This window comes from Melozone crissalis, unplaced genomic scaffold (genome assembly GCF_028551555.1).
Source record: "Melozone crissalis strain CALT ecotype California unplaced genomic scaffold, PUWL_Pcris_2 ptg000006l_1, whole genome shotgun sequence".
Lineage (NCBI taxonomy): Eukaryota > Metazoa > Chordata > Aves > Passeriformes > Passerellidae > Melozone > Melozone crissalis.
Window position 1 is genome coordinate 56,251,305 of NW_026535784.1, and position 17,984 is coordinate 56,269,288.

The following is a 17,984-nucleotide window of genomic DNA, read 5'->3' on the forward strand; positions in this document are numbered from 1 at the left end:
GAAGTGACAAATTTTTCTTTACCTACTGTGAAACATGGAGATATTATTTAGGGATTAAAGTAACTCTCATAATTGAAGAAAAGGGAAGGAAAAGTCGACTTCAAGTATCATGGTATTGAGTAGGCTTTCAGCGAGAACAAGCAAAGGTCTGGGGTTTGGTTTAGGGTTTTTTTAAGGACTGCCTAATCAAGTTGCTTTTATTCTGTTCTAAGATTTTGCTGCAGGTCAGCATGTTTAAGTACATCACCTTGTTCCTTCTGTCTGGAGCTACCTGTAACAAGTAAGCAGGTGCTGCTGCCATGAAGAGCTTTTGCAGTCTCCTTCCATAAGCAGCTCTGGCCTTCACCTGATGTTTGAAATCAGGTGAGAATACAACAGAATAGTTCAAGGATTGAGTTGTAACAGGGAAAAAAAAGACTTGAAACAAACCTCCAAAATATTGTGAAATACTTTTTGGTGTAGTGGCCACTGCCTCCCTGTAACACTTTGCAGCAGAACTGCTCCTGCTGCTCTGTGGGAACAAATGAAAGATGCTCTTAGAAATGTGAGAACTGGGAAAAAAAAAAAAAAAAAAAACAAAAACACAGCAAGAAAAAAAGAAATGGTGGGAAAAAGTGATTTACTGAATTTACTGACAGAGTTTGCCCCAGAAGACAGAGTTCAAGACACCATGCAAATACATGCTGATTCCTGCTCCCTCCAGACACTGCATCAGTCAGCCCCTGAGCAAGCTGTGACACTCAATACTGCGCAGGCAGCTCCACCTCCATGGCTCACAAAAACAAGGGAACTTTTATATGCATCTTGTAAAGGTTTCTCACAAAGCTTACCTGAACAATCACTGCAGAATAAGGCTGACACAAGATAAAGCATTTCTCAACCACTGAGCTTCTCCACCAAGTCCCTGCACACAAATGTGCTCATCTCAATGCTTCAGTTTCCCCAATGTCCAGATAAGAGCTCCTCACAAAGTTTGAACAGCTACAATCAAATATTTTTCTCTAAGTCTTCCATCAGAAGTAGCTCAGCCCTTGCATGCATATCACAGGGTTTACTACGGGTAAAGATCTCCTGATTAGGGAAAAATTACAAGTAAAACTGAAGGTTTTGAAAGGGGCCTGTCATTCCAAATAACAATTTTACATAGAGGGACTTTGGACATAAGTTGGCAGTCACAGACAGTCCTTCATAGAGCTCAGAGCAAAGTCACGGCATTTCACCTCCTCTTGGCATTACAGACATGGACTTCTTACCTCACTGGTTCTAGCTCTGCTGAGTAATGCCTTCAAGCACATCAGCTTCCAAAGGAGAAAAAACTAGATACGCACTCCAAACAAATCAGCTCCTGAGTGAGGGAATGCTCACCTGGGACAGGAGGTGACAAAGCAAAGGCCAAAAGCTCGGTCACACACACTCTGGCGGCAGCCCAGAGGATGAAGCTGCTGGTTATTTTTAGGATGGATGGAAAAGATCTCTTCTGTATGCACCCATGTGTGTATTTCTTATTTGATTTTAAAATACACCCAAGTACTTCAGAGTACTCCAGCTTCCACAAATACACTACAAGAACATCATAAAGAATCTTACAAAGGAGAACGCTATTTGTCACCCAACACGCCCCACACAGCGATGCACTTCAGCCTCTTCAGGTCTCCAGCGCGCAGTGCCCTCGCTACGGATTTATTTTCCGCACCAACACCAGGAGGAAACCCGAGATGGTGTTCCCCAGTCCCTAAACTACACCCCGCGTGTCCAGGACAGCCTGTTGGATTTCCAAGGGCGGCACCGATGCTCCTCAAAGGGCTCTCTGTGGGGCTGGTTTTGCTGAGCTGCTGGGCCAGCACGGCTCACATGCCGCCCCCCCAACCGCCTCCTTCCGAGCCCCCCGCCCTTCCCACCGCCGGGAGCAGCCGCGTCCCCCCCGCAGCCCCGGGGTCAGGGGCAGCTTTGGGGCGGCTGCCCCGAGCCCGGGCGCGCCCGTAGCTGCGAGCGCCGCCCCGCTCGGGGCAGCGGCGCTCCGGGAGGGCAGCGGCGCCCAGGGACCCCCGGCCCGCCGCCCACCCCGCCTCGATGGACGCTCCCGACCCGGGAGCAGCCCCGTGGTACTCACGGGCTCCGTCCGGTCCCGGGTAGCTCAGCACCAGCACGGGCAGCTCGGCCCCGCCGCGGGGCGCCGGGGGTCTCCACAGCCCGGGCGGCGCGGCGGCGGCGCCGCCTCCATGGCCGGGGTAGAGGAGGAAGAACGGCGGCGAGGCAGGGCGCGCCTCCTCCTCCTCCGCCGCTGCCGCCGCCTCCCCGGGCTCAGGCCGCCGCTCCATACCGGGGGGCAGCTCCGCTTCGGCCCCGTCCCGGGAACTTTCCGCCGGTGGCGCTGCCCGCTCCGCCTCCGCCATCGCCGCCCCAGCCCCCGCCCCGCCCCGCCCCGGCCGAGAAGCGCCGCGGCCGCCCCAGCCTCCGCCCCCGGGCGCTCCCCCCGCACCGCCGGTGACAGCCGCCACCCTCCGACGGTGCGGGGGCTCTTACCCGTGAAACGAAGCCGGGGCACCATCTCCTGCCTCCCCTTGGCTTTCCCCGGCGAGAGAACTCATGGACAGCTGCGTTTTGAGATCCTGGGACAAAAGGGGACAAAGTCCAAGTATGTTCTTTAGTATTACAACTGCCAAATACAGCGTGCTACTGGGAATTTCACTTGGGACAGTCTTTCAGAAAACAAGGCAATTAATGTGGATTGTGGTGCTGTCAGCAGGCAGGAAGCACAGAAATCTGCCAGTTTTTAAAGATCACCCAGCCTTCTGTGCACTTGGGTTAAGCTGAAACACATTGCTGCTTTCTTTTTACATCTCACATTAAAATTGCAAAAGCAAAGCTGTAAAGGCTACTGATTCATGGAGACTGATTTTTCAGCCCTGTCCCAAGACATGCAACATGTTGCAAGTAATTGAACAGATGCTTTAAGCCACTTCACAAATTGCACAGCTGAATGTTTGAGTTTCTACATGCTAACAAGAGCAAAACAATACCCAGACTGTGTGTGATGGAATACTATCGAACACAGCTAGGAAAACCCACACAGCTAGGAAGAAACCTTGACAAAATCTAAGGCAGCAGCAAATGTATTTCCATGAGAGTTACTCAATATATTTTCATTGCCCTGTATAAACAGAAATTTCAGGTGGTGATGCAGAAAGCATTGTCCCCCTCTCTGCCACTGTACTTTTCTGCCCTGCTGCTTCCAAAGGCAGCCAGGCTTACTCTGGATGCTCATCACCCCTCAAGGATTATGTCTTCCAGGTGCAGAAAAACAATAGTTCATACCTTGGGGCTTTCCACACTTTGCCTGTGTCAGTTTAAATATGAATCATTCATGTGCAGGTGTGGCAGGACTGACTGTCCTTTGCATTACTGTGCTCCAAGTGAGCGGGTGGAAAGGACCCAGGGCAGGTTCTTTCATTGCTGCGAGGGTGATGGAGGTGAGACAAAGCTGTTACCTGAGGCGAGTCCCACCTGCTTTAGGTGCTGCTGAGGCTGCCAGTCCTCTCCAAGCAGGGCCCTGGCAAGGACAAGTGCCATTTCATGGCTGAAGCATTTCTTGGCAATATCAGCACCTTCCCCAGAAGCAGTACTGGAAAAGGGAAAAGGCAGCATTAACCAAGACTTTGATCTACTCCTTGCTTCTTTTCCTGATCACCTGTGGTCCTATGCCTGTTTGCATATGTCCATTTTCTCAGGAATTTTCAAAACCTGTTCACGACCAGGCATTTCCCTTCAGCACAAAACATTACTCCAAGTATTTCCTAGTGACACGGTACAGTGTCCCCCCTCCCACAGCATTAATAATCACAGCATTCCCATTATCAGCCATACAAAAAAGCAAATGGGAATTATGTTTATGGCTTTGTCCAGTCTCTCAACTAATCAAGTGGACATAATGCCTGGTTAATCTTCATTAGCCCAGGAGCTGCCATCTGCCGGCAGGCAGGGCTGGGCCGCTGACACGCAGCATTCTCTCCAGCCTACAACCTAACCCCAGGGGGATTAGGAATGTGTCTGTAACGGCACACTAATTTGTTGTTTCCCTTATTTACTGCTCAGGTAGAAGTCACCACAATTGTGCTTGCCAGCTGCTAGGAGCTTTCCAAGGAAGCACAAAGCCAGAAGGACCGTTAGCCCTTCATTTTTGCATCAAGGGTGAAATGTGCACAAGGAGGTTCTGTGGTAATGAGATCAGGGAGCATCTCTGCTGGCTATTTTCCACACCTCGTGTGATGCCTGTTACACAATACCATCCCTCCCCAAAAAAAGCACCTAAGCTGCTTTTTCTGCCCAGCATCTTACCCCTTATTGACCTCTTGGCAGAGCCACCAGGGCAGAGCTCAGCATTATCAGTAGCAGTCTCCAACCATTATGGCAGTGGGGAGTTAAAGGTGGGCAAATTCTGCTTCCCTCCTCAGCAAGGCTGTGCAGCAAAGCTGCTCCTTCTCCCTGGGAAGAAGGAGCAGCTGACACTGTTGCTCATAGTAAGGGCAGGTGAGCAAGCACAGATCTAAGGAAACCTGTTCAGTGCACCTGAGACAGGACTGTTCCCATCTGTCCAGCTTAAGTACTGTGCTTCTACCTCTCCCTTCAACAAGCAGCCTGGAAAATGACCAAAATATTTTCCAGTGAACAGTATGTTCCTGGGAGAAACACGCCTGGGTTGTTAAGGTTTACACAAGAACCCCAAAAAAGCACATTTCACTTTCAGAGCACAAGCAGAGCACCTACATGCTTGTATTACCTGGCCTGTCACTGGATCAAGAGCACACACTTGTCTCCTGGCTTCCCCCGGGCCCATCACAGACACAAAACACGCCCATAAGATGCAACTGCATTACTAAATAAAGCAATTATTCTCCTGAAATAATTCCATACAGAAAACTAATACCTTTCAGATGGTATGGTACACAAACCAAGGCATGGGCTCCCTGAAACCTGTCCCAGACACAGGTCCAGGTTCTACCTGAGACAGTTTCTGTTAAACTTCAGAAAAATTATCACTCACTTTCCCTTCACAGCCCAGATTGGAACTGAACTGACTACTCACAGTCAGCTCCTGGCAAGCACTTCAGTGTGGGGTTAAAATGTATTCACCAAAAGGCATGGCAGTAATCAAAACACCCCCGAAGTTTACCTGCCCACTGAAGACAACACCTTAGCCATCTGTAAGGTGGTCCTGCAGCAATGCTAAGTCCTGTAGCAGCAGACAACATTTAACATTTATAATAGGAGAAGTTAATATGGTTATCACATATATGGTTATAAAATCCAGACAAGTCCTTGCTTTGCTTCTCACTAAATTTAGGAAGGGAAACAGTACTTCAGATCATGTGGAACTAAGTAATTTAAAAGAAGCGCCCATACTTTAGGTGTTTAAGAGCTAACAAAGGTGTTAATCAGAACAAAAATTAACTACTATTAACCACGTCTCTGCAGCTCAACACAGAAGAGGATGGACCAGAACTAGACAGCAAAACAGAGCAGGCCAGTGACACCTGCTGAGCCCCTTTCCCAACCCATCCTCAAGAGGTTCACCCAATCCCATCTCCTCACCAGTCCCGCACAGCCCATTTAATTCCCTTTTCCTGATATATTCCTTGCAATCTCTCAAGGTTTCCTGTTCAGGGAAACTCAACAGCATGACAAGAGAGGAAAATACCTTCAGACATGGGTGAGGTGTGGAAAGGGCCCTGTGCCACTTGGAGACAGCACCTTTTAGAAAGCCTCCTCTGAAAAACCAAATACCACCCCATCCCCAGTTTCCCTAAGAATAAACCCCACAACATGGTGTATAAAATTTTTATTGGATGCAGTACTGCTACTTGCAGCTCTGACAAAAAGATGACCATCACTTGAGCTTCCTGCTCTTTTTAACCCCAGCCCGAATGCCAGATAGTTCCCCGGCGTATCTGTGCAGCTCCCTGCGCACCTCGCGGACCTGGCCCTTGCGGCGGATTTTGGCTCGCCGGAATTTCTCCCGATGCTTCACCCGAGGGTTGCGGTCGATCTTCCTCCTCTTGGGTGTGAGGCCTTTGTTCTTGATCATCTGATAGGTCACCCCTCTCTTCTTACTGGGATCCTCTCCTTCTGACACCGCTGCTTCTTCAGGCACGTCCTCGTCTCCACTTCTCTTCCTCTTGAGTGCCAGTTTCTCCTCCATCATCTTGTAGTACTTTAGGGCAGCCTCCTCATCCAGCTCTGACTCATCCGAGGACTCAGCAGCAGCAGCAGCCTTGCCATTAACAGGCGCAGAGGCACGTTTTGGTTTGGTTTTGTTGCCATTCATGGTGAGAAACACTGAAAACTTGTTTCCCTTCCGTAGCTTCTCTTCCTTCTTGTCATAGTAGTTCCTCAGCAGCATACGGACCTGTGGGGAAAGCTTCTGGTCTATAACAGCGAGGTCGTTTATGATATTCCTGTACTCCACCAACCGCTCAATGACCGGGTGGCTGTGAACCGGCATCCTCTTGGACTTGAGAACCAGATAGAAACTGATATTGGCACAGTAGTTCAGGTAGAGATGATACTTGGTCTGCAAATAGCGGCTGCCCTTCCCCTGGGGGATGGTGCCGTCTCTGACCATTTGCAGCAGTGGGTGCAACTCATCCTTGATCTCCATGAGCTTCACCTCAAAGTCCTCCATCAGCTGCAGGAGCTCTGGGGACTCCTGCTTCAGCAGCTTCAGCTGCTCTTTCTTGGAAAGGGCCTGCAGATCCTTATCAATTTTCTGCCCCTTGCTATCGTGGGTTTTCTGCTGCTTAGCCAGGTAGCCCTGGATCATGTCCAGACCATAATCATCCTCCCCCAAATCCCGCACCAACCGTCTCTGGATGACTTGAGCCTCCTGCTCCTCTTCCTCCTCCTCAGCATCGATTTCTTGCTGGGTCCGCTTGCCTTTGGCCTGGGCATCACTCCCATAGTCCGTGTCATAGTAGAGCTGCTTGCGCTGGCCCCAGGAGAGCTCATGAGGGAGCTTGGCTTCGGGATGGCGCTCTTCCAAGTCGCTTTCCATGGACAGGTCCCCCTCTTCATCCTCAACATCATTGTCATCTTCCTCACCTCCTTCCTCTTCTCCGTCCTCAACATTTTCATCTTCCTCACCTTCTTCATCTTCTCCATCTTCATCCTCCTCTGCGCTGTACTCCACAAAAGGATTCCGATCCTGAATCTCATCCTCCTCATCCTCCTCCTCGCTGTCCTCGGGCAGCTGCAGACCCAGCACCTCCTCCTCCTCCTCCTCTTCCTCGCTGTCCCCGGCCTCGTCGCCGCTGTCCAGGGCGGCCATCACGGCGCGGAACTGCTCCTCGTGGAAGCGCTCCACATCGTCCGCCAGCTCCTCGGGGCCGGCGCGGCCGCCGGGCACCTCGGCGGGGTCATCGTCGGGCTCGGCGGGCTCGGCCCGCGGCCGCAGGACGGTGCCGCGCCGGGTCCGCATGGCTCCTGATGCCCCCGCCGCGCTTCCCCTTCCGCCGCGTCCCTTCCGCTCGCTCCGAGCCCTTCCTGTTCCAGGGCCGCAGCGTGGGCACGCCCCCGGGGAAGCGGGGGATGTCCCGCGAGGAGGTGGCATTCCAGCCGTGGCAGCGCACAGCAAGCAATGATGCCACGTGGGGAAAAAAAAAGAAAAAGCCTTTTGTTTCCTCCTCAGAGTTTTTTCTTCCTCTAGAAGTCCAGCCAGTACAGCCGCTGTCTGTGCGGTCTTCTTACGGCGAGGGAAAAAACAGATGGAGAACATACCTTACACCTGTGCCCTTGTAACCAAAACTTGATACTCCGTGCCCTAAGACCCGATCAAACTCTGAGAGAAGCAGAAGTATTTGCAAACCTCTCCGGACACCTCCGAGGTTTGGACATAACCTGTCCCGTCACCGAATCGCACTTCTGCTTCAGGCTGCACAGCTCGGCAGCTGCTGCTTGATCACCTCTGCACTCCTTGAATCTGTCCCATTATGCCAAGAGATCCTTGTGTCCCAGAAACGGAGTAATTCTGATTTTTCAACACCTGGGGATCCCTCCCTAAGAGAGCTTAATGCAGTCTGTACTTGCTCACCTCTGCATTGTCATCATGTGTTTTTGTGTCTGTCAGCCACAGCAGAGCACCAGCCCAGCCTCCCACCCTTCCCAAGGGAAAATGACATTAATACTGAGCCACAGGGAAACAATCTGCTTTTATGAGCTGCAGAGAACCCTGCCATAAGAAGAGAGTAATGAGACACAGGAATTAGTGTAGGCCAAGCTGAGAAACTCAGACCCTGATAAATCAGGCATGCACATCTCCCAGCAAGAGCAGTTCTGCGTACGAGTGCAGGGGCTTTTTTCTCACCACAGAACAGGTGCAGGTGCATTTATAAATGCTCCTGCCCACCTTTTTGTAGAAAAAAAACTGGTCAAACAGGTATTCAAATTAGCTGAAACACAGTGAGGAGCTTTACTCACTTTTTGGTGATTCATTTGGATCCTGATCCATCTGTTGGCAAACAGGTCTCAGTTTTATCTTTCTGACACACTCAGCCTCTTCACATGGTCACCTCTGGATCAAAACTTTCTTGCACAAACACAGCTTTTGCCTCAGACCGCTTTTCCAAATCTGTCCCTGCCAGTTTTCAGCCATCACCTTCCTGGATACAGGCCTGTAAGAAGAAAGAGCAACAAGAGTAACTTCGGTCTGGAGACACAGCATTCACTACATTTGTTGGCCATACCTCGATGGAAATCTTCACTTGGTACTTGGACATGTGCAGCCAGATCCTGCCAGGCTAAAATTCCAGCTAACTTTTGCAGCTGTGACTTAGAGAAACCCAGGCCTTGCTCATGTCCCTGACCTTGAGAGTTTCCATCTTAAGTGTCTTAATTTTTTTCAAGTCTGCCCTTTCAAAAATCAGCATACTAACTTCCACTTGGACCACTTGGACTCTCTAGGATTTAAATGGTACTGACATGTCCCCCAACACAAAGTTAATTTCCAAGAGCAGGAAACAATCCGTGTCTACTCAAACCTTTGCCAGGACTTAGTGAAAACATGAGTCCCTTCTGGTGAAGCTGGAGATGATCTCCAGCATGAGTTAGTTGATCCAGTCAACCAGGAGCTGCTCAAGCCAAACCAGTTTGCTGTAGGCAGTGTGGGATCACTGCTACCAAGACAACAATCAGGGACTGCTGCTGGTCTGTTTATGCACCATTCTGTTGGCTTCCAAGTGAGAAAGGAGGAGCAAACAGAAGGCCAGGGCAGACTGCTTGTGGATGGTGTTTTATGTGGAGAGAGAGGCCCTGAACCTTGGTGCTGTCCAACTCCCCCTGTGCAGCAACAACAATTTCAACCCACTTCACTTAGGCACCTGCCCAGCTTCTTACCTGGAAAATCCTAGTTCAGCACATCCAAGGGCACCTGGAAACACAGGACATGTGAACAGAGACTGAAACCACAGGGCTGGTTCCAAATTCTTTTCCAATTCTCAATTATTCCACCTCTAGCTTCTGTCCTGCAGGGAGGTTGGGAGTCCAGCTCGCCATGCAGCCCATTGCCAAACACCTGCTCACCCAGATAAAATTCCAGAAGGCATCCAGTAAAACAGGGGTAATCCATGCAAATAACAGTGTAGAACATAAGCCTTACTCTCAAGATCTAGCTAGAAATCCCCAGAGACATGCAGGTGGCTGAACCGGCTGAAAATAGCTCTCCAGTCATCATATCCAGACCAAGGGGCTGTACACACAGGTGTACATTTAGCAACCGAAATCCAGATACGCTGAGTGCCGGCACCCAGGGAAAACCACCAAAGTTAACAGAAAAACACAGATAGAATTCTGCTCAGTCTCTGCCTTGACATTTGAAAATACTCTCCTTGCATGTTCCCAGTGCCATATTTTTGTTATTGCTGCTAGGCAAACAGGTCAGCACCAGCCTCCCTTGCATGTTGTGTTTCTGGTGCTGGCATCCTCCCTTCTTGTATAATCCTAGCAGAATTCTTGCAAAAAAGAGTGACTGAAACAAACAGTACTTTAGACAGATATCCCTACCAGAACTGGTGAGCTAGGTTTATTTAAAAATGGGGCACAGGGAATACCTTGCCCCTGTCTCAGAGAGAGGGCTGCATAAAACTGTTAGCAATGCTTTCTGGGATGGGGAAGGGAAACAACCCCACATCTTTTCTCTGCTACAGACAGCTTCCTAAGGCAAACACACGGTTTGTAAAGAACTGTGGAAGAGCCCAATGCCCTGCGAGGGGTTGGCTGTGACCCATCTTCCCCCCCTCCCCAGTCCCACGCTCTCCTTGCACGAGCACTGCTGATGTAACCTGAAAGCTCATTGCGTCATGCAGCTGCAGGGTGAGGGGTTTGTGCTTGGGGAAAAAGCTCAGGGCACACAACCAGGGACTTGGAACAGTTCTGGCCTTATGGATCCAGCCAGCAGGGTCTGGAAAAAGGGAGACATCCTGCAAGGTGACAGGAGCTAGGATTCTTGGCAGCATTGCCAGAAGAGCTCAGCCTCTTGAAGAAGCCTGGCAAGAACAACCAGGCCCTTGCTAAGCTTGGGTTTCCCTTAAAAAGTGGCTTTTTCTGTACAAGACACATGCAAATGCTACAGAGACAGCTCTGGCCATTATAGGCTACATTTGCTCTTCAGAAGTTACACAAATGATCCCAAATCTGGGACCAAAAAAAAAAAAAAAATCCCAGGCCCTCTCCACTACCAGCCTCCTTCAGGAAAAGTCAGCATGCTCATTACTCCAGGGTTTTCCTGGCACCTGACTCAGGACCACTTGTAAACCACAAATCCCATGGAGTCCTTTGTCCAGTCACAAGAAGATGAACTCCTCAATGTAGTGGGCAGGGCTGCAGTGGCTGTACTTCTTTCAGCCCTGCCCTGTCACCTTTCCTGCTTTGACTGAAGGCTCTCTGGGGGCAGGTCCAGCCCTTAATTCAGGTTTGCACACAGCTGGTCTAAACACAACTGTGATTATGAAGCCTGAAGTGTTTTTTTTAATAGGACTCAAGGGATTTTTAATCTGATGTCTCAAAATTAGGAACCAGAGCTGTGACTCTTGGACTTTCTTACCTTCCACTAGCCCTGATGGCAAGATGTCCTTGTACTCAGCAGCTCTGTTGCCTGCTGGTGAAAAACCGAAAAAAGCACAATAAAAGTGCAACCCCATGCACCCTTCCCCTCCGAAAGCCAGAGGTCTTGGTGCATTAACACACCTGCTTTCAGTTCCCAGCCACATTTTCCAGTGTTGGCCAGGCTGTTTATTTTAGGAAACCCATTTGCACACGCCCTTATAGGCAGAGTCAGGCTCTCCACTGCTATTCTGCAAAAGAAGGGAAGGCAAGATGAAGAGCACTTGGTCGCTGTGTGTTGCCTTGGCTGTCTCCTTGGGGATCATCCTTGTGGCAGGTAGGTGAACAATGAAAAAATTGAAAACTGGGATTAAGACATCAATGGCAGGTTTTGTGTCATTTACCCTGAATTATTCTAACAGTCAGGAGTCAAATCTCAATGCCCACTCAAGCAGCTGTGCTTCAGTGGTGCTTGGACTGCTCAGGGTGTTTCTGCATCAGAGCAGTGGGATTTTAATTGCTGCCTGGAGGATAACTTGATGACTAGCTCCAAATTTAAGACCTGATAATTAGGCATTTTTCTCTCAGGTTCCTGAAGCAATAAACTGCAAATGTGCATGCTTGTTTTTCTGCAGTCCTAGGGAGCTTAGCTGCTAGATCTAAAGGCTTCCAAAATCTTCCTAGTAATCCTGCCATACAGCTACAGCCAACTTATTCTGATTAAACTGTAGCTTATCATGTGACTCCACTGAATTTCTTGGAAACCCTTGATTTCAACTGAGCTCAGCCTGTCCTTCTAGCACACTGCTCAGTGTGGCTCTCAGGTCTCTGGAGAGTGTGAATCCATCATGCTGCACATGGTGGATCTGGCCTGCAGGATGGAGTCAATGTTCAGGGATAATCATCCCAACAGCACAGACAGCTGCATCCCTGCATTTCCTGCAGCTTTTGCAAGAGGGCATCTTGCTGCTTACCCCAGGCAGTTCTGTTGGGCTTCACAGTGTATCAAAGGACAAAGCAATAGTGGATGCTCAGAAATTTTGTCCAAAACACAGTCACATAAGTATTGAGGAGGGAGGGAACAGCACAGTGCAGTAACTCAGGCATCAGGAAATCCAACCAGAGGACATTTAGAACAGCATTAGCAAATCTTGCATTTAAATACCTTCTCCCCAAGAGACTTCACTGGGTGACACATGGAGATACTGCAGGTAAAATCACTTTTTTTAGCATTGTAATCTTAAATAAAAAAATTGATGGAGCACCAGTAACTTTAACAGTGAAGCCAAGAGCATAACACAAGGAATTAAATCAGGGCAGTATTTTTAGAACAGTCAGCAAGACCTGCATATGCATAAGATTGTGCTAATCTAATTTTAGAATTAAAGCCTGCTCTGAGAGGTTTTGGGACAACCCAAAAGCCAATAGGATCTGACTTGAACATTGGCTTTGGATGAAGGGTTGGGAAAGAACTGCACACGATGTTAAGTGGAATGCAGCACAGACAGCAGAGGAAGAGCTGTGTGATGGACAAAAAGCCAGAGACTTCCCTTTAGCCAAAAGAGAGGCCAGTACAAGGAGCCAAGGACTAGAGAGGCTTTTCTGGGAGGCTTCTGCATCAAAGAGCTCATGTGGAATGATGAGTTGGCAGAGAAGAAGCTTGGAGAACAAGTTAGGAAAGTGATTTCCTTCCCAAGCTAGGAAGTCCATAGAGAATCATATCCAGCAGGTCTACTGCTGCCCAAGGCCACAGAGGCAGCACTTGTAACCAGCAGGTGAACTCTAGGGTCACTGAGGCATCATTTTACACAGTATTGGAACCTTTTTCACAGTTAGGGTGCCTGTAACAATCTCAGAAACCCTGGAATGGAAGCAGATGAGACCAGGATATTACAGGGGAAGGAAGGACCAAGGCTTTTAAGTCCAAGTAACTCCAAAATCCTTTATAGACATGATTAACCCAGGTTTTTTCAGCCTATTTCTTCTTTCTCTCTCTGATTAAACCAAGAGACAAGCAGAGCAGGCAAGAACTGAGATCCATTTGAGTCCAAAACAAACTGTCCTCATATGACAAAAATCACTGGGTCTGGTACTTTTAAGCAGGCTGAAGGTGCTGTAGCAAGAATGATGCAACATCAGAAACATCCCAAAAGCCTCTGAGTGACACCTGGCATGTTTCAGCTTGCTTTGACTGAGTTTCATATCGAGTAGCATGCTAGAAGCAGCAGTTTGGAGGGGTAAATCAGGACTGGAGTTTTCCCTGCAAACCACAAGCATCATCAGGGCCACCTGCTCTTCCCTGTCACGTCAGGGGAATGCCTTCTTTCTGGGTCCTCCTGCTTTTTGGCAGCTGTTCCCCCAGGAACCTGAAGGACAGGATACCACACAAGGAAAACTGACACATCGGCCACATTGGCAAGGTCAGGGACATTTGTTTAGCGATCAGATCCAAACTGGGGTTTGGACTGCTCGAGCAGTTCTGGTGCATGACAGAGGAATCACATAACCAATTCCTAGTAAAAGAGCCCTTCAGTCACCAGTCCCACCACCTGTACACTCAGCAGCACACTGAGCTGAGCAGGAAGACAGCCGAACACATCTTTGCTAAGAGACTCACTCGTACCTGCTGCAACCTCAACTTAAACCAATCCAGGTGCTGTAATGGTGCATTGCTGGCATTTTCATCCCTTGGCTATCTTCTAGAGCAGCTTTCAAGGATTTTGCTATTGATTCTGGGATTGCCTATCCTGTGCTTGCAGGTTATCCAGTGGGTCCCAGCGATGAGGAGTACGTGCTGGTCAATAATAAGTGTCAGTGTGTAACAGTGACCTCAAAGTTTGTCCCCTCTCAAGAAAATCCTCAGGAAGAAGTCCTGGAGAGAAACATCCGCATCATGTAAGTGGCAGCCAGGTATTTCACAGAGATGGTGAGCAGGAGATGCAGTGTTATACCAGTTTTCTTTGCATTGTTTCTGATGTCCCAGCACTGGTGAAGTGAATAGCTTTTCATGTGGACTGCTTTCTGTGGTATCCTGAGTATTTCACTTTGCTAGGTGCTTTTCTACCTCACATGAACCTCTCTGGTGTTTGTCACTTCAGATACAAAAAAACATCTCCATGTTTTATGCAGACCAGTAGTAACTTCACAAAATAGGCTGGGGAAGTAGATAATGACCTGTCAGAAGTTGATCTAACCTGAAACCAGATTGGGCCCATGACACTGGATTTTCCTTCTGACCTGACAGAAAGCCTGGGAAAATAGTTAATGCCTAAACTGATCAACTATCTGTTAATGCCTAAACTGTCTCCCATGAGATAGAGCTCAGTTCGAGAGCAGGACTTTGTCCTGTCCTCTCCTATAGTACTTACAAGGCAACCCCAAGCAGGAAGAATGATGCATCTGACTCCACGGTATCAGAAGGCTAAATAATTACTTTATTATACTATAACTATTTTATACTGCATTACACTAACAAGAACTATACTAAACTCAAGAACTCGTGACTGTCTGATAACCAGTCAACACAGCTTGGACCTGCTAGGCTAATTAACATAAACAATGTCCACCAGAATCCAATCAAGCAATCACCTTCAGGTAAATCATCTTCCAACACATTCCACATGTTCAAAAACACAGGAGGAGCAAATGAGACAAGAATTGTTTTGGTCATTCATCTCTCTGCCTCTCTCTGTTCAGAGGGCATGTGAATCCCACACTCTCCACTCACACAAACCTAACAGAAATGTGTGTATCTCTGGGAAACAGCTGCAGGAGTGCTCTAGAGCTCACAACAGGAGAACCACTAATTAAACATCCCTGTCCATCAGCCTCAAGCATCTGCTAGCACAGAGTTTAACAAAAATTAACCCTCTCAGCCCTGTCACTTGCAAGTAGCACTTATTATCAATTGCTGCAGTCCTGTCGGGGAGGGTTGTTGCCGTTGAGGGTGCAGAGGACCAAGATTTGGAGAAGGGTCAGAATGTAAATAACCTGAAGAAGATGAAAGTTTATATTTGCTCAAAAGAGGGCAGACTGTTTAAAAAGCAGCTTTCATGCGAGTGACTCTCTCCCCACCTTTGCAGAGTCCCCCTGAAGGCTCGGGAGAACATCTCGGACCCCTTGTCCCCACTCAGGACCACTTTTGTCTACCGCCTGAGTGAACTGTAAGTAGTTTTAGTTCCTAACTTCACTTGCCAAGACTTAACCCTCAGCAGCTCTAAAAGATGTCAGAGGGCCAGATGTTCCCCTGGAACACCTACAAAGGGCACAGCACTCTCCTGGCTCTACATGCAGATGAGCAAGAAAGATTGGGGGTTCAGCAGGGGCATCTTTTCACCTAACTCCTCACACTTGTTCCATTTTCCATCTCTTCCAGATGCAAAAATTGTGAACCCATAGAAATTGATCTGGGCGGGGCCATCCACCAGGCCCAGCAGGGCAACTCCTGTGAAGAACCTCAGACATGCTACACCTACGACAGGAATGAGTGCTACAGCTCCCCTGTGCCCCTGCTGTACCACGGGGAGGTGATGCAGGTGCCAGCAGCTCTGACCCCAGACTCCTGCTTCGCCCAGTAGCTCGGCCCTCTGCTGTGCCAGAGCCTCAGAGCACCCCTGTTCCTATCCCTAATGTATGTAGAGCACCACAGCACCTGGATGGCAGCGCCCCAAATGCTGGCCCCTGCAGTAACCCAACTTGTCTCTTCCCATTTCCAACCTCAGCCTCGTGCCATCTCCCAAGAGCAGCTCCTGGCTTTCAGTCTCCCTGGCATGCTGCAATGCCATGCTGTGTCTCACACCACACAGACCAGACCCCCAGCAGATATAATGCATTCCCCTGAAGTCAAGGGAATTACACTGATTTACAGCTCTGGGGAAGCTGTCCCTTTCAGGCTCCTGCGTGCCTCCCCCAGACATCAGCAGGAGTGTCTGTGCCCTTCCCTCCTTGAGCAATCTGAAGTGACCTTCACACAAGGCCTTTGATGACATTAGCAGAATTTATGCCCTTAGAAGAGAGTTGTAAAACCATAGTTGAGAGAAAAGATGAGGGACCCTTCTAGCACTTGGACATCTGCAAGCTTCCAGTTCTCCCAGATTCAGAGAAGATCAAAAGATAGAGCTACCCTGAAGTGTTTTGCAAAGTTGCCAAGCCCTCAGCTGTGCCAGGAATACTCAACTCTTCTGGGAGATGTTGGGCATTTTACTTTCCCCACTGCTTTACTGTTACTGCTGCCTTCTTCCACCCCTGCTCCTGGTTCAAGTGGTGAAAGGAAAAAAAATCAAGTAGGCTCAAATTTATTTACTTGTTCCTTCCTCATCTTGCATTTAAAACCTCAAAAAATTGTATAAACGCAACACAAATTGCTAGAGCAGGACCCTCGTCCAGGGTTCAGAATTGGAGTGATGAAACAGCAAAACCTTATCCTCACAACTGTAGGTTTGTTAGTCAAACATTCAATAAACTTTTTTCTGCAATCAAGCTGTGTGTTGTATTCAATTCAATAAGAAGGCATAAAAGGAAGCCAAACCTATAATAATATTCTTTTCTCTTTCACAATTATTCAAACTCTCCCTAAATAACTGTTTATATTTACAGGCAAAGTCTCCCAAAATACCAGAATAGAAATATTTCCATGCACTTGCAGAACCTCTGACAGATTGAGGCTGAACTGGTTTATCATTTTACGATCAGATCTGCATCACTGAGTTGCTTTGATTCCCAATCAGTGCAGGATCTGAGTCTCAAAATCCAAACATCACCTAAATTAACTCTTGAAAGTGCAATCCACAGATTAGAAGTTTTCACCATTCCTGAATAGAGTACTTTTAAGACAGGTAATCTGGAGGATATTCATTCATGTGCAAGGTGTCTGTCTTAAAGAAATAAAATCATGTGGGGCCAAATTTTGAAGAGCAAAGATATAAAGAAGGATTGACACAAATTATTCTGATGTTATGTCACTGTTATGAAAAACAAACTTGCAAAAACACCATTTCCCCCTCTCCTTCATGCAAAAATTAGCCAATCCAAAGAAACACCAGGAGCAAAGGGCCTCTTGGCAGCTTAAGTATTGCAGTGGGTATGTATAACCCACCAAAATATGTCTCAAAGACATTTTCATTTTCCAAACCATTCCCCAGTCTCAGAATGCTGTGATGTTACAAGCTATTAGATCACAGCTATGAAGGAACATCTGAGAGGGAGAAATTAAAGGTCTTTTCCATGCCACCTCTTTACTCCTCCTAAGACATGAAAAGACATTAAAAGGTTTTCATTCAAAACTAATAGTTTGGGGGTACTTAAGCAACGCTTAGGAAACCAGTCTGTCATTTCAAACAAACCTCTGCTATTCAGTTACTGCTATACACGTGCTGGGTTCGACCTTTGAATAATGATGTGCAACAATTCCTCCCCTCAGAGAAAGAAACATTTGTGCTGCAGGCAAAGAGATGCCACAGCAAGCAAAGGTGAGGCTGAAAAGCCTCTGGTTCCACACAAATACCTCACATCAGGACCATCACACCATCAGCTGGACTGTTCTTCTCCCCCTGGAGCTGCAAGTGACTGCGCATTTCTCAAGCCATTACAGGAACATCCATCCCCCTGTTCCCTTGAACAGAACAACACAGCTCCTATGTCTCAAATCTGCAAATAATTTATGAGCCATATAAAGATTTCTGTTGGACTTAGAGATTTGATTTTTTAAATTTCGAGCTTTTTTTTAAGGAAAAGAGCATTGACCCTGTTCTCAATTACAGAATTACAAATATTAACTCCAGGAAGACAAATTCCCTACAGCCATTAAGGGCCAGGAACTGACATGGAGCTTAAATGAAATGCTGGCAATCAAATACATTAAACATGTTCAAATAAAGCCTCCCAAACATTATAAAAAC

The 17,984-nt window shown here is 48.1% G+C and overlaps 3 protein-coding genes across 4 annotated transcripts in view; 1 reads left to right on the top strand and 2 right to left on the bottom strand.

Annotated features, from left to right (window-relative positions):
• The window catches only part of RUFY3 (RUN and FYVE domain containing 3), a 30,117-nt gene extending 27,784 nt beyond the window's left edge, over positions 1–2,333 (bottom strand). For both annotated transcript variants that reach the window (XM_054291546.1, XM_054291521.1), the window contains exon 1: positions 2,111–2,333. In XM_054291546.1, coding sequence (XP_054147521.1) covers positions 2,111–2,318 — 208 coding nt within the window. In that variant the 5' untranslated portion in view covers positions 2,319–2,333. The remainder of the gene's footprint in view (positions 1–2,110) is intronic.
• A 3,494-nt stretch (positions 2,334–5,827) lies between these two features.
• Positions 5,828–7,471, bottom strand: UTP3 (UTP3 small subunit processome component). Its single transcript, XM_054295601.1, has one exon. The coding sequence runs from the start codon at positions 7,469–7,471 to the stop codon at positions 5,885–5,887; it is 1,587 nt and encodes a 528-aa protein (XP_054151576.1). The 3' UTR covers positions 5,828–5,884.
• A 3,890-nt stretch (positions 7,472–11,361) lies between these two features.
• Positions 11,362–16,509, top strand: JCHAIN (joining chain of multimeric IgA and IgM). The gene is made up of 4 exons (XM_054295787.1): positions 11,362–11,425; positions 13,848–13,983; positions 15,171–15,251; positions 15,464–16,509. Exons 1-4 carry the CDS (start codon positions 11,362–11,364, stop codon positions 15,663–15,665), a joined length of 483 nt encoding a protein of 160 aa, XP_054151762.1. The 3' UTR covers positions 15,666–16,509.
• Positions 16,510–17,984: the final 1,475 nt, after the last annotated feature.